This window comes from Chanodichthys erythropterus, chromosome 4 (genome assembly GCF_024489055.1).
Source record: "Chanodichthys erythropterus isolate Z2021 chromosome 4, ASM2448905v1, whole genome shotgun sequence".
In the NCBI taxonomy this organism is placed as follows: Eukaryota; Metazoa; Chordata; class Actinopteri; order Cypriniformes; family Xenocyprididae; genus Chanodichthys; species Chanodichthys erythropterus.
Window position 1 is genome coordinate 27,076,299 of NC_090224.1, and position 14,292 is coordinate 27,090,590.

The 14,292-nt window shown below is 39.2% G+C and overlaps 1 protein-coding gene across 4 annotated transcripts in view; it reads left to right on the forward strand.

Moving 5' to 3' along the window:
• nrxn3b (neurexin 3b) overlaps positions 1-13,701 on the forward strand; it is a 605,102-nt gene extending 591,401 nt beyond the window's left edge. For 2 of the 4 annotated variants that reach the window (XM_067384646.1, XM_067384647.1), the window contains one exon: positions 12,887-13,701. In XM_067384646.1, coding sequence (XP_067240747.1) covers positions 12,887-13,518 — 632 coding nt within the window. In that variant the 3' untranslated portion in view covers positions 13,519-13,701. The remainder of the gene's footprint in view (positions 1-12,886) is intronic. The other 2 variants (XM_067384648.1, XM_067384649.1) reach the window with 1 other exon arrangement.
• The last annotated feature ends 591 nt before the right edge of the window (positions 13,702-14,292 follow it).

Consider the following 14,292-nt stretch of genomic DNA (forward strand, 5'->3'; position numbering starts at 1 on the left):
CATCATGGCCTTCTAATCATCCCCATACACTGATTGGCTTCATCACTCTGTCTCCTCTCCACCAATAAGCTGGTGTGTGATGGGCGTTCTGACGCAATATGGCTGCCGTCGTATCATCCAGGTGGATGCTGCACATTGGTGGTGGTTGAGGAGATTCCACCTTCAATATGTAAAGCACTTTGAGTGCCCAGAAAAGCGCTATATAAATGTAAGGAATTATTAATTAATTTATTATTATCACTTCGAATCAGTTAAAGGTTGTTTAGTTGACACATTTAGCTTAATGGCCATACAACAAATTGTGTAACAGGCAGTGGTCACATGCCTCTGGCTGAGGATACCAGTTTAACACTCTGGGTCACATAGAGATATTATGAAATACATGAAGAAGTAGCAGCAATCTGTCAGACACCAAGCCAAAATATCCCTTAGAGAGACACTTATGCCCGGTTCAGACTACACAATTTTAGCCCGATTTTGCCATGATCTGCTTGACGTAGGGTGTCGTGGGGATTTGTAAATGACAATGGACGTCGGGACGCAAGATTCGATCATTTCAGTTAGTGTAGTGTGCCATAGTGGACGATAACTGATGCCACGTCTGCATGGCTTCATGACGTTATGACAGAAAGAATAGCATGTTTAATTTTGTTTTAGTCTTCCACGACAAGTTCTGTCACATGTAACACTGGCCAATAGGAGTGCAGAAGCCCTTCCTACATGCTTTCAAACATGCCAAAACGAAAGAGAGACAATGGTATCGTTCCTGCTAGGTGGAATTTTACAATGGAGGAAATGTTTGTGGAGCTATGGCAATAATACTCCTGCTTTTATGATGTTTCCTCAAGGTACTACCGCAACAGAGTGAAAAAAGGTAAATAAAACATATGTTACCTCAGTTCTCTTTGGAGGAAATCTAAATATCCATGCAATCCAGATATGTGTGCACTTTTGGGCTTTTCTGACGACAAGACAGAGCAAAACAAGCTGCTAGCCATTGTTTGTTTACATTTATGGCACCTTCTGTCAGTCGATAGTTCCACCTTCTCGACGACAGCATGCACATGGTTAAAGATGGCAAGCGATGAATGGTCAGGTAGCAACGTGTAGTCTGACATATTTCTTGTCCATGACACAACAAGATTTAGTAGTAAAATCATATAATCTGACACAGTGACTATCGTAACCAACAAAAATATTGTGTAGTCTGAATCTGGCATTAAAAAAAGACAAACTAGAGGAAACAAAACTCCAGAAACTTGACATCCCTACTGGGAAGGCCAAACTAAATGACCCCACACTAAGCCCCAGCTTAAAAACATAAATTACGAAAAGTAATTACAAAAAGTATGATTAAAAAAAACAAACAGTTGTATTCATTATTAAATTAGTTGACTGCCAATTTATGAGCACAATTTACTGTTTACACAATTTAAAATCTAAATTCATACATCATTAACTGTAATCAAGGAGGGCGGACCTCAGCACTGGGTCATTTGCCCAATCCAAGTGCAATTTGATACTTTGAGGAAGTAAAAACAACCCCTCAGCAGTTACGCAGCCTTCTCATTTTTCACGTTTTTCAGTTCTCATACTGCTGATGAGTTATCAGAGGCTGAGGTGAGAAAACCACAATAGTCGCAGGCAGGGCACAATGCATGGCTGACACAAAAGGATTTGACTGTGGCGTGCTTTCTGAACCATGGCGGTCAGCTCACACATACTCTTCTTTTAGTGGATAAGGCAGGTTTAGCCCCACACACCTGCGGCATTCATCGTTGTTTGGCTAGACTCAGCGAAAACAAGATGGTCACGGAGTTTAGGCACGGATATCTGTTCCAAGGCCGCTTGGATTTGGTTAGGGGCACAAGAGAGAGCACTACTGTGAATGTCAGCTGTTATGGTTATTTCTTTCATTTTGCATCCCCTCCACTCTAAAATATCTGAAATTCTATGGTAGAGAGCATTAACAGCTGAGAAAGAGGGCCCTTCGCCTTTGTTTACAAGAATTAATTCCTGTAAGAAAATGCAGAGAACGCTACAATCTAGCTGAGCTGCAGGCTTAATGCAGTGTGGAAGTGTCTGCTATGTAATGGAGCTTAGACCAAAGAACTATCTCCGCTCTGCAAAACAAATACAGTCCCCCTAAGACAAGCACAAAATGTTTGTGCTGAATTAAAACACTGTGAAAATTATCATTGTTTGTTGAAGTGCTAATGTTAGATTAAAGTATTTACTGAGACATGTCGGGGTCCTCTGTGGTGCTGTCTTTGTGCATGTGGTTTTAGTAGATGCCTTCATCTTGATTGAATCTGATGTAGCTAATAAATTCACCCATTTAGCTCAGGACACACTAGGGAATCAGTGAAACTTGATAAACAAAGCTGTGATAAGGCAACCTTTTTTTTTTTTTTTTTTTTTTTTTTATCTTTTTATTGAGGAAGTATCACATGCAGTCATGTACAAACAGTTTACAGGTATTCTCCTTCATTTTTTTTTTTTTTTAAACAAACTAAAACAGTAAAAAACAAAAACAAACAAACAAAACAAAAAAGGGGGGGGGGGGTGCAGAATCAATCACATGGTAGAGTTTGTAGCGATCTAAAATAATCCATGAAAGAGCCCCATTTATGGTGAAATTTTTCAGAATTACCCCTGGATGAAAACTTTATCTTTTCCAATTTAAGCAATGACATCACATTCTGGAGCCACACAGAAATTTAGGGTACTTTAGAGGCTTTCCAGAGAAGTAAAATGCACCGTCTAGCCACAAGTGAAGTAAATGCCAATATATCAGCTTGAGCAGGGTCAGTTAACACAGAGTTAACCGGAAGTCCAAATACAGTTAAGAAGGGATCTATTTGAACCTGAATTCTAAGAACTTTGGAGAGAATTGTGGAATAGTTGCTCCAGAAGTTGTGAAGTTTAGGGCAGGAGAAAAACATGTGACCAAGATTACATGGGGTACCGTGACACCGCTCACATTGATCAGTTATCTGTGGATAAATTTCGGATAAACGAGACCTTGAATAATGAACCCTGTATAATACCTTAAACTGAATTAGCTGCAACCTTGCACAGGATGTGCTGGAGCGAATACATGATAATGCCTTTTCCCATTGCTGATCTGAAAAAGTTATTCCTAGCTCCTGTTCCCAAGACCTAAGAATTTTAGTTATTGAATAGGTGTCTAAATCCATTAATTGTTTATATATTATTGATATAATAGATTTCTTGTTGGGCTTAAGAGACAGCAGCTCTTCCCAAAATTGAGTATTAGGAAGTGAAGGATGGGAAGGGAAGAGAGATGAAGCACAGTGCCGAACCTGAAAGTAACGAAATAAATGAGCAGCTGGGAGATTCATTTCAGAGGACAAAGTGGAAAAACTTGAGAAAAGGTGATCTTTATACAGGTCTTTAAAACTTTTAATGCCACAGTTTTCCCACTGTATATAGGCAGCATCAGTCAGGCCAGGGGGAAATAAGTGATTTTTTGTTATAGGCATTGTGATTGAGGCTGAAACAAACTTGTAATTATTTCTGAATTGCGACCAGATTTTAATACTGGACTGAACCACAGGATTCTTTGTGAAAAAAGATGGGTTAATCAGGAGGGAAGATGTCAGTAAAGCATTTAAAGAAGAGAAAATACAGGACTGGTTCTCAAGCCTACACCATAGCAGTTCTTGTGATTGAAGCCAGTAAGTCAATTTGTGAATGTGAGCCGACCAATAATACAACAAAAAATTAGGTAAAGCCAGACCGCCACTAAACGTAAATCTCTGCAAAAGTGATTTCCTCACTCTGGGATTTTTACCTCCCCACAAAAAAGAGGTAATAAGTTGGTCCAGTGTTTAAAAAAATGTTTTGGGCAAAAATACAGGAATACACTGAAACAGAAAAAGTAGTCGAGGCAAAGTGTTCATTTTAATGGCGTTAATACGACCAATTAGAGACAAAGGGAGGGAACCCCACCTTTGAAAATCCGACTTCATCTGACTAAGCAATGGGGAGAAATTAGCCGAATATAAGGAAGGCAGAGTCCGGGTCACGTTGACTCCTAAATATTTGAAACCTGAATGACTGAACTTGAAAGAAATGTCAGACTGTTTCAGTGTAAGAGCCAGAGAATTTATAGGATAGCATTCACTTTTAAGTAAGTTAACTTTATAACCTGAGAAAGAGCCAAATCTCTTCAACAAAGATAAAATTGGTGGAATACTCGCCAAAGGATCAGAAACATATAGAAGGAGATCATCTGCATACAGTGACAATTTTAGACCAATATTATAGCGGGATACTCCGTGAAATGAAGTGAGTGATTGCAAAGCTAACGACAAGGGTTCAATGGCCAAAGCAAAAAGTAAGGGAGACAGGGGGCAGCCTGTAAAATAGTCGGAAGAAATCTCATTTGTGTGGACGCTAGCCTGAGGAGAATTGTACAGCAATCGAATCCATGAAATGAATCGATCTCCAAAGCCAAATTTATTTAAGACGGCAAAAAGATAAACCCATTCCATGCGATCGAAAGCTTTCTCGGCATCAAGTGAGATGACTACTTCCGGACTAGTTAAAGAGTGATTAGACAGAATGACAGTCAAAAGTGTTCGAATGTTAAAAAATAACTGTCGTCCTTTAATGAAGCCATTCTGTTCCTCTGAAATAATAGAAGGAAGGATTTTTTCAAGGCGTCTCGCCAATACCTTGGCCAAGATTTTTACATTCACGTTGAGAAGAGATATAGGTCTATATGAAGCACAAGATGTAGGATCTTTATCTTTCTTTAAGAGAAGCGTGATGACTGCCTGAGAAAGAGTGGGAGGCAAAGAGCCACGTTCTAAAGATTCATTGTATACTAAAAGAAGAAGTGGGGCAAGACGGTCTATAAATTTCTTGAAAAATTCAACAGGGAACCCGTCTGGACCTGGTGCCTTACCATTATGCATAGCTTTAATAGCCTGCGTAACCTCTTCCAATTTCAGATGCGCATCTAATTGTTCAGCTATGGTGGGGTCAATGGTAGGCACTGCCAAATCTTTGAGAAAAGAAACCAAATCAGATGTATCAGCTACCGATTCAGACTTATACAGAGATGAATAATAAGTTTTAAATACATTATTTATTTCTTTAGGCTCAGAAACCATATTGCCAGCCGTATCTTTGATTTGAGGTATCAAACGGGAAGCAGCCTGGCGCTTTAACTGGTGAGCCAAGAGCCTACTAGGTTTATCACCATGTTCATAATAAACTGCGCGAGAACGCAACAGGAGACGCTCATCCTCAGTTGTTGAAAGCAAGTCAAATTCAGTCTGTAGCTCAAGTCGTTTCTTTTGAATGCTGGGGGTTGGATTGGCAGCCATTTGCTTGTCTAAATCTTAAATGTTTGTAGTCAGATCTTGAAGCTTAGCTTTGCGATCTTTATTGGAATGGACAGAATACGAAATAATTTGTCCATGCATATATGCTTTAAGAAATTCCCACAACAATGAAGATGAGACGGCATCACTCTTATTAAAGACTATATATTCATCTATTGCGGACAAGGTAAAAACATTAAATGCCTCGTCTGACAACAACAAAGAATTGAACCTCCAGGGTGAGGAAAAACACGGCTGGCCCACAAATTTGATATTAACACTAAGTGGTACATGGTCAGAAATAACAATTGTGTGATAATCAGATGCTGTGACTTTAGGGATTAGGGATTGGTCAATAAAAAAATAATCAATACGTGAAAAAGACTGGTGCACCTGAGAGTAGAAAGAGTATGTCCTAGCACTAGGGTTATAAAATCTCCAAGGGTCTACAAACCCGTTTTTACTCATAAAATCCGAAATGGATTTGGACATAGAAGACTGAACCAGGGTTCGAGGGTTTGAACGATCTAAGGTGGGGTCGATAACACAGTTCAGATCACCAGCCAGTATTAAAAAATGGGTGTCAAGGAAAGGGAGGATACTCCATAACTTGTCTGTAAAACCCGGATTATCAAAATTCGGAGCATATACATTAACCAACAATACAGGGTTATTACAAAGAGTGCCAACAACTATTAGGTATCTCCCATTCTTGTCAGCCATTATCTTCAAAGGAGTAAACTGAACTCTTTTATTGATCAGAATAGCTACCCCTCTGGCTCTAGAATTAAACGTCGAGTGAAACACGTTTCCCACCCATGGACATCTAAGTCTAACTGTCCCGCAAAGGGGTCTCCTGCAGAAATATTACATCACTCTTCAAGCGCTTTAAGTGTGAAAATATTTTGGACCGCTTAATGGGGCTATTCAAACCTTTCACATTCCAACTTAAAAATCGAATACCAGACGAATCACCACACTTTTGACTTTGAGCGCTGGCCATGGCTAACAGACTTTAATTTGGAAATAGACTACATATTTAAACAGGTCATTCCTCCCACCCCCCACAAAAAGAAAAAGGGAAAAAGCGCACGCATACGTGCTGACACACAGACAAAATGAAACAGACATAGATGTGAACAAACATGAAAAATGAAATGAACTTCACAAAACATTGGACCATGTCCCCTTCCCACCCTCCTCCCACCCGCATCGCAGATTTCCCCATCCCCAAACGACAGAGACAGCAATGCAAGCTCCTAAGCGGAGCAAGAAAAAAAGAAACGCTTACGACTGTGTAGCTAACCATAACTTATAAAGGAAGCTCCAACAGAGCTATTTAAAAAGAAAAAGAAAATTTTAAGGCACGCGTGTAATTTTAGGGCACGTATACATAATCTAACAATATGAAATAAACTCACTGGTAGTGTGGTAAAAACTGAGTTAAATAAAACAAAGTTATAATTACACTCACCAAAAGAGTCCTGCTGAGTCAACTAAACTTGTAAATAAACAATATGCAACCCTTGGCTGAATGGAGAATGTCGAACCGGACACCTTCGATGTCCCATAGCTGACGTCGAACCTCATTAAAAGCTGCGCGGGCTCGTGCTGTTTTAGCGGTGTAGTCAGGGAAGACAGAGATGGTCATGTTGTGTAGTTTAATCCGCTGTAGCTCGATGGCTTTCTTGAGGATATATCTGTATATCTGTATAATGGTGGAGCCTTGCCGGTATCTCGCGCGGACGTTCGCCTGGCTTGGGTTTGGGAGCTAGGGTCCGGTGAGCACGATCTACAAGCGGTTCCTTCTCAAGTGTGAATGCCTGCATCAAGAGTTTTGACACATACTCTGTGGATAAATTATTTGGAGTACCCTCTGGCACCCCGACAATACGGACATTGTTACGGCGTGACCTAGACTCCAAATCATCACATTTGCTCTCCAGTTTAACCAGTTCTCCAGACATGTATTCCACCTTGGCACGGAGAGTGGCTATGTCATCGGTGCAGGTGGAGAGGGACTGCTCCATCTCTGACACGGTGTCTTTGAGTCCGGTATATTTTTGCTGCATAGAGGAAATACTGGAGGAAAGATCCGTTTTCAGCACTAGCAGCTCAGATTTAATCGAGGAGAGATTATCACCTAATGCTGCGTGAAGTTCGGCTTTAAATATCGCTGGCATTTCTTCATGAAGGGCGCAGAGAAGTTCGGTCTTGAGAGCAGTAACATTGGCATCGACCAGCGTGGCCTCTGGCAACGGCGGGGCTTCACCGCGAAGCAGGGATGCTGCGTTAGCAACAGGCCGCAGGTAAGGCTGAGAGGCGTTTGCGCTTTTATTGGCCTTGGGTGGCATTGTAGTCGCCGAAAATCAAAATAATTCTATTCAAAACAGGTTTAGAAAAAATTATAAGCTACCAAAAGTGAGCAAATCGTGCCTGAAAATAATGGAGTAACAAACTCTGTAGGAGCGAAGCCTGATGCGACCTACCCCATGCTTAGCTAAGCCGGAAGTGATAAGGCAACCTTTTTGCTAATTGCTATACTAGTTTCAATTGTTAAACTAATTTATATTAGGTTTTTGTAGGTTTAAAAAAAAATTGTCCACTTGTTTTCAGGCATTAAATTGTATGCCACCCTGCTCACCAGATAATCATTAATGGTATCAACCATTGAAAAACCCATGCTGCTCATCCACATAAGATAATAATCTCTCTCATGTCCTACATACAAACAAAACATGTTTCATCACAGAGATGTTTTCTGTGTTCTGTCTTGTAAGAATGTGTAGCAAACTAGCTCAAAATAAATATGAATAATTAATCATAACTAGTTATAATTAATTATTAATATTTGGATCAGTTAATAAAATTAAATTAAATGTAATAAAATTAATATTACAATCAATTAACCTGTTGTCCAATGAACACACAGTGTTAATTGTTTATTAATTCTAAGAAATGTTCATTTCCAGGTTATGGGAAATAACAATCTTATTGTACAGTACTACTAAGAGCCTGTAAGTCAGGATCGACATGAATAGGGACTCCAGCATATGAGCGCAAAACACAGACAACTTTACATGTGACATGAACGAGACTTTATTAACTAGACTAAACACTTAAACTACTCTAACATTCACACACATACATGCATACAGTTTACCAAGAGAGAGAGTTAAAGCAGAGTACAGGAAGCAAGAAGTTACTGCATTGTTTGACATTCAGCAGATCAACAGCCTTGAGCAAACCATCAGTTTAGTTTTAACAGGCCCTTCTTTAAAAGGGGTAAGAATACTCAATGTATCCAATAATAGAGACTAAGTTTGATACTTGCATGTCTCTCCAAGTTGAATTAAAACTGTCCTGATGCAATTTGTGGAGGCTTCCGATGAATCTTTGCTGATATTGTCTTGACGAAAGAGAACCAGTTGGATTCAGAGGATCTTTGGTGAATGGAAGGTCTAGGCTGAGGCCTGGCACAAGCTTGGGGTTCCTTAGAAGCTTCTAGCTTCTTACAGCATCATCTTGACATCAGCATTTGTCAGTAAAAGAGAAGAAGAGAGAGTTTGATCTTGTGATCAGTGAATATAAGGGGTGAAGATGTCACACCCTCTTAAGGTGTCTGAGCCAATAAAGAGTTGCCCCCTCGGAGGGAAGTTTTACGAGTCTTTGTTCTGTAGCAAGATATTAGCATAAGACACTGGATTGGATGAATGAGAAAAGAACCTTCTAGATTCTTATAATACTAATGTGTCACAGAGTTAGTAACATGTAACATAAATTGCCAAATAGGAAACGAAAGTTGGAGTCTGTAGATACCAAACATGCTACCTATGTGATTTCAGTTAACTATACATTTGCAACTATGTAACATTAATACCAAAATAGTTAAAAAGAGAGAATTAATACATAGAATAAAGCCTATAAAAGGAAAGTCATGAGATGGGAAAATTGGATAGATGTTTATACATTTCCCAAGTGGTTAAATAGAGAATACCTAGGATAAGAGAATTTATTTGTCCTTCTCAGAAAGAGTGAAGTCAGAGTCACTAGTTTCTGCAAAATTCTTCCTGATCATAAAAGGTCCAAGTATCTGTAACAGGACACCTAGTTCTGCCTGTGGTTTAGCTATGTTTGGGATGCTAGTTGCAGTTTTAGGGGGATGGGTTCACAGAACTTTCATAGTGAGAGTGAGTTTATGGGTAATTCATTAAATGCAATGAATAACTGTGTGGCTGATTGATCCAGACGCTACAAATGCTACTTTGTGGAATTCCCAGTCTTTGCTGTCATTTATGTTGAGCGAACGGCTGTTGGTTATGCAATGATTTCTGCAGAATACTTCTGTTCTTAATTGGGTTAATGCATTCAGGATGAACATTATGTTCAAATGGTCATAAGATCAATGAGGTATTTATCTCTATATTTAGATTGACATTTGGTTGGTTCACCTGTTTTATTCAATTTTGTATCCCACAGCCTTTAGCCCATGGGTTTCTCAATATCTTGTAACCCTGTTCTCAGCCCTCCTGATCCCAGCTTGCAGTGCTGTGATTCTACTTACCCTAAATGCAACTTGTTAAAAAGCATGATTTCACCTTACAGTGAAAATCTGAGAGAAAAAATAAAAAAGAAGAAGAAAAAGTGATTTTCCTCCTTTTCCTGAAATACACCCCTGCTTTGTGCTGTCAAGCCACTAACAAGAGATTTACAAAAGAAAACTAATAATGGTATTATTAGTTGTGAAGGTGGTGACGGTACATTGTCCCTCCTCTGTTTGGCTTCACTATGTGCTTTCTGATTATTTTAATCTTGATAGTGTGAGAGAATTTTAATTTCAGTTATTCCTATATGTTTTTATTGCTTTTTTTGTTTATACATGTATACATATATATTGTCTGGTTTGTGTATATTTATATATGTATTTATATTTATATGTGTATATTTATATATGTTCTATATTGATTCTTGTTTAGTTTTTCTTGATTAGCTTGATCAGATTGAGAACTACAGCCAGACGTATTTATATATATATATATATACACATAATTTTTATCAAGCAAAAAAAGAACAAAATGCTAATAATTCCTCACCACTATCTACTTCAAACATTCAAAGTCAGTTAAAATTTTGGTCATAATATTTCCCAGTGGAAATCGGACTTCTGAATTGTTGAAATCTAAATTCCGAAATTGAAACTTAATTGGACAGAAGTTGCAGCTTAGGGTCTGTATGAGTGTCAGTCTTGAGAGTTCTATATGATCTGGTAGATGGGCATGTATATGCTCATTGTTTGTATATCCCCATCCCTTCCTTACAGCCCAAAGCTCTATTGCCGCCCGACCGCTTCGTACCACCCTTACATGGACATGGCAACTGACGTACACGTTCACTTCCATCTATGTCATTTCCTACCTAGTCTGTTCATAGGCCCCTCCCTCCTTCCCTCCCTCCCTCCCTCCCTCCCTCCTCCCCTCCCTCCTCTTTCTCTCTCTTTCTCTCTCTCTCGACCCTCCCTATCTCTTCTTAGCAATGGTACAGTATGTACAGTCATTCTATCGTTTAAGAATTCATGTTAAAAAAAGAACAAAGAAAATATGTATCTGTAGATACTTCAAAGCAAAATTAGCTTTAAAAAGGAAAATGTACAGTTTTCTTTTGTAGAGAAAATGATTTATTTATCAAAAGAAAGAACAAATGAGCAGAATGGTGAAGTTATTTTTCATGTCATGGTGTGAATGTATGTGTCGTTGCCTCCCTGTATCATATTGTTTAAGAAAAAATAATATATATAAAATTAGAGGATAAATTGATTGCATAATTAAATTTTTACAGATTAACCATACTTATCCCCAAGCATTCTTACACAACTTTCTTTTGTAAATTTTTTTCTTCCTGCCAAAATCATGCGGGCAATTTGTTGATGTAAGTCACAGAACTGTTGGTATGCTTCCACCTTTTGATGAATTGTTTAATAGTCTTATTGTTTTCTCTTTTTTATGTGCTTACTACTCTCTTTTTGACTCTGAACATTTGGTTTGCGAATGTTTCTAGTGCTTTGCTCTAACCATTAACCAGTTGTTTGCACTGCTTTTCATTTTTCTTTCCTCTCTTTTTATTTCATTTGGTCTGTTGTTTAAGACCTGTGTTGCCTTATAGTGCCCTCTGTTTGTAATCAGCAAAGCCACCTTGGCGTAAGTTTGAGCGGATTCAATCAACATCTGGATGTATCCCTTGTAACAATAAAAAAAGACAGGACAAATTTGTGCATAATTTCTGTGTAAATTGTTTGTAAAAACATTGGGCCTTATTCAGTAAATCATTCAAAAATCCATTAATCAATTGAGTTTAATGCAAAAGTGTACTTAAGAATGGGTTTTACATTCTGTTTTTTCATGAAACCAAATGTGTCTATGTAATGTTTCCAACAATTAAAATGTCATCCTCAACTTGAGCGATGACAAATGTATAACATAGTATGACATGAAGTGTTCACATATGAGAAGAAACATTCAGGTGTTGTTGAACTATTATGCGACCTGTGCCATTGTTGCAATTTCATAAGAACTGTCAAAAGGCAATTGGCTTTCATCTCAAGTGTGACAGACTTGAAAGAGAAAAGTAATTAAGTGATTTTCTCTACAGTCTTGATAAGCCGCTCAGAAAATTAGAAATCTCAATACAATAATGGTATTTTTTGGGAGTGTTCCATATATTACACTCTTCGTTGGCCTTAGGTTCGTTGATCAAACAGGATGCTTAGACATAAATTTCCTAAATGAATTCACAACGTGAGCAGTCACGCAAAACGGATCGGCTCAGTTTTGTACTCTCACCTCTCTACACATCTCAAGACATAACAAAATTAAATACTTTGTTCACTAGTTTCACTTGTTTCAGGTGCTTTAAGTTGCAGGGGCGCAACAATTGCGCTATAGGTGTTCTATGTAGAGGTCAGTTAAATATGCCAAAAAGAAAGCTCAAGACCTTGCATGTCCCTACAAGCCTTTTGATACATTTACCTCGCATTTCTGTTATTTTTTCTGTTCTTTCTTGATTTGTTTTAACCATTGGTTTTGATGGGTGTTTTTTGTCATGTTTCTTTCCAAATATTCTTGCTCTGCTTTAATTGGTTATGTTTGCAAGCAGCCAAAATATGAATGGACACTAATTTCCTTTCTTCTTCTTCTTCCCAGGAGGGGAGTTAGTCATCCCTGTTCTAGTTGAGGATCCCATAGACATCCCCCCTGTTTCCACTCGAGCCCCTTTCATCCCCCTTCCCCCGACCCTTCACCCCGTCCTCACCATTATTAAGACCACCAAAGAGTCCCTGTCAATTGCCACCGAGGCGGGGGTACCTTGCTTGTCGGACCAAGGCAGCGATGATTGTGATGATGATGATGATGATGATGGTGATGATGATGGTGATGGCTTGGTGATATCGGGGTTTGGCTCTGGGGAGGCCTTCGACTCTAGCCTCCCCCCTACTGACGATGAAGATTTTTACACCACCTTCTCCCTGGTAACAGATAAGATCTTGACCACGTCGACTTACGAAGGTGGCTACAAAGCTCTCGCACCCAAGTGGGAAGTAAAGGACTTTAAACCTAGCAAGGCCTCTGAGGTGGGCAGGACTACGGCCATCCCGCCTCTGCCTGACCTCAGGAGCACAGCAGTGTCACCCGTCACACCCGAGACCGCTCCTAAAATCCCAGCCGGGAAAATGAACAATCGTGAGATCAAACCCCAACCGGACATAGTGCTGCTACCACTCCCCACATCTTTCGACATGGACGGCACCAAACCGAGGGGGCCATACATCACCCAGCCCATGTTGCGCACCATCCCCAGTGCCGTGCCCACCCAGCCAGGTATCAAGAGAGTGCCCCCTGGTGCCTCAGAGGTAATACGTGAGTCCAGCAGCACCACGGGCATGGTGGTTGGTATTGTCTCTGCTGCCGCCCTGTGCATCCTCATCCTTCTCTATGCCATGTACAAATACAGGAACAGGGATGAGGGCTCCTATCAGGTAGATGAAACACGGAACTACATTAGCAATTCGGCACAGAATAATGGCACAGTAGTAAAAGACAAGCAGTCCAGCATTAAGAGTGCCAGCAACAAGAGACCCAAAGACAAGGACAAGGAATACTATGTTTAAAACAAAATCCAAATGACAAAAAACAGAGACAGAACAATATCTGAAAGAATAAAAAACTTGAACAGGAAACAGTGATTTTACACAAAAAGTCCTTTAAAAACTCATTGATCCATAATGAACCCATTTCCAAGTTCTGTGATTTGAAGCACACTTAAGCATCCGTAAATATAGGGAGAAGGCAAATAGGACTCTGGGGACCTTGATACCTTTTTTCTGTCTGGTTGTGGGACAATGCCAGTGTAAAATATCTCATTGTTACATTGTTATCCCTCAAGTGACTTTCTAAGTTACAAAATCATTGGTGTAAAAAAAAAAAAAAAAAAAAAAAAAGAGGAAAGGAAAAAAAAAGCAACCCTTGTCCATTGTAACCTTGTACAAATCAACGATGATCATGGGTAAGGGTCATGATTTTGGGCATGCATGTGATGTGTGTGATGTAGTACTGATATCTTTGCAGAGAGAAAAACTAGAGGATGTTTTGAAGATGCAAAGTGGGAAATTTTGCCATAAAACAGTACTTTTCTAACCCAAGCAGGAGAAGAAATGTTTCATTAAACAACTGTTTTTTATTTTTATTAACATGCTTATTTTTCCTTTGTTTCTGCTTTTATTTCTCATCCTTTTCTCTTCCAGTGTCTGTCAAGTGCTAACTTGCTTTAATATTCATATTCTGACTGAGCTCTGCCATGTATAAACTGATTCATCTGAAAAACATCCATCTATTACAAATGGAAAACAAGACATTCTACATTAAATTCCGGTTTCCCCTTTCAG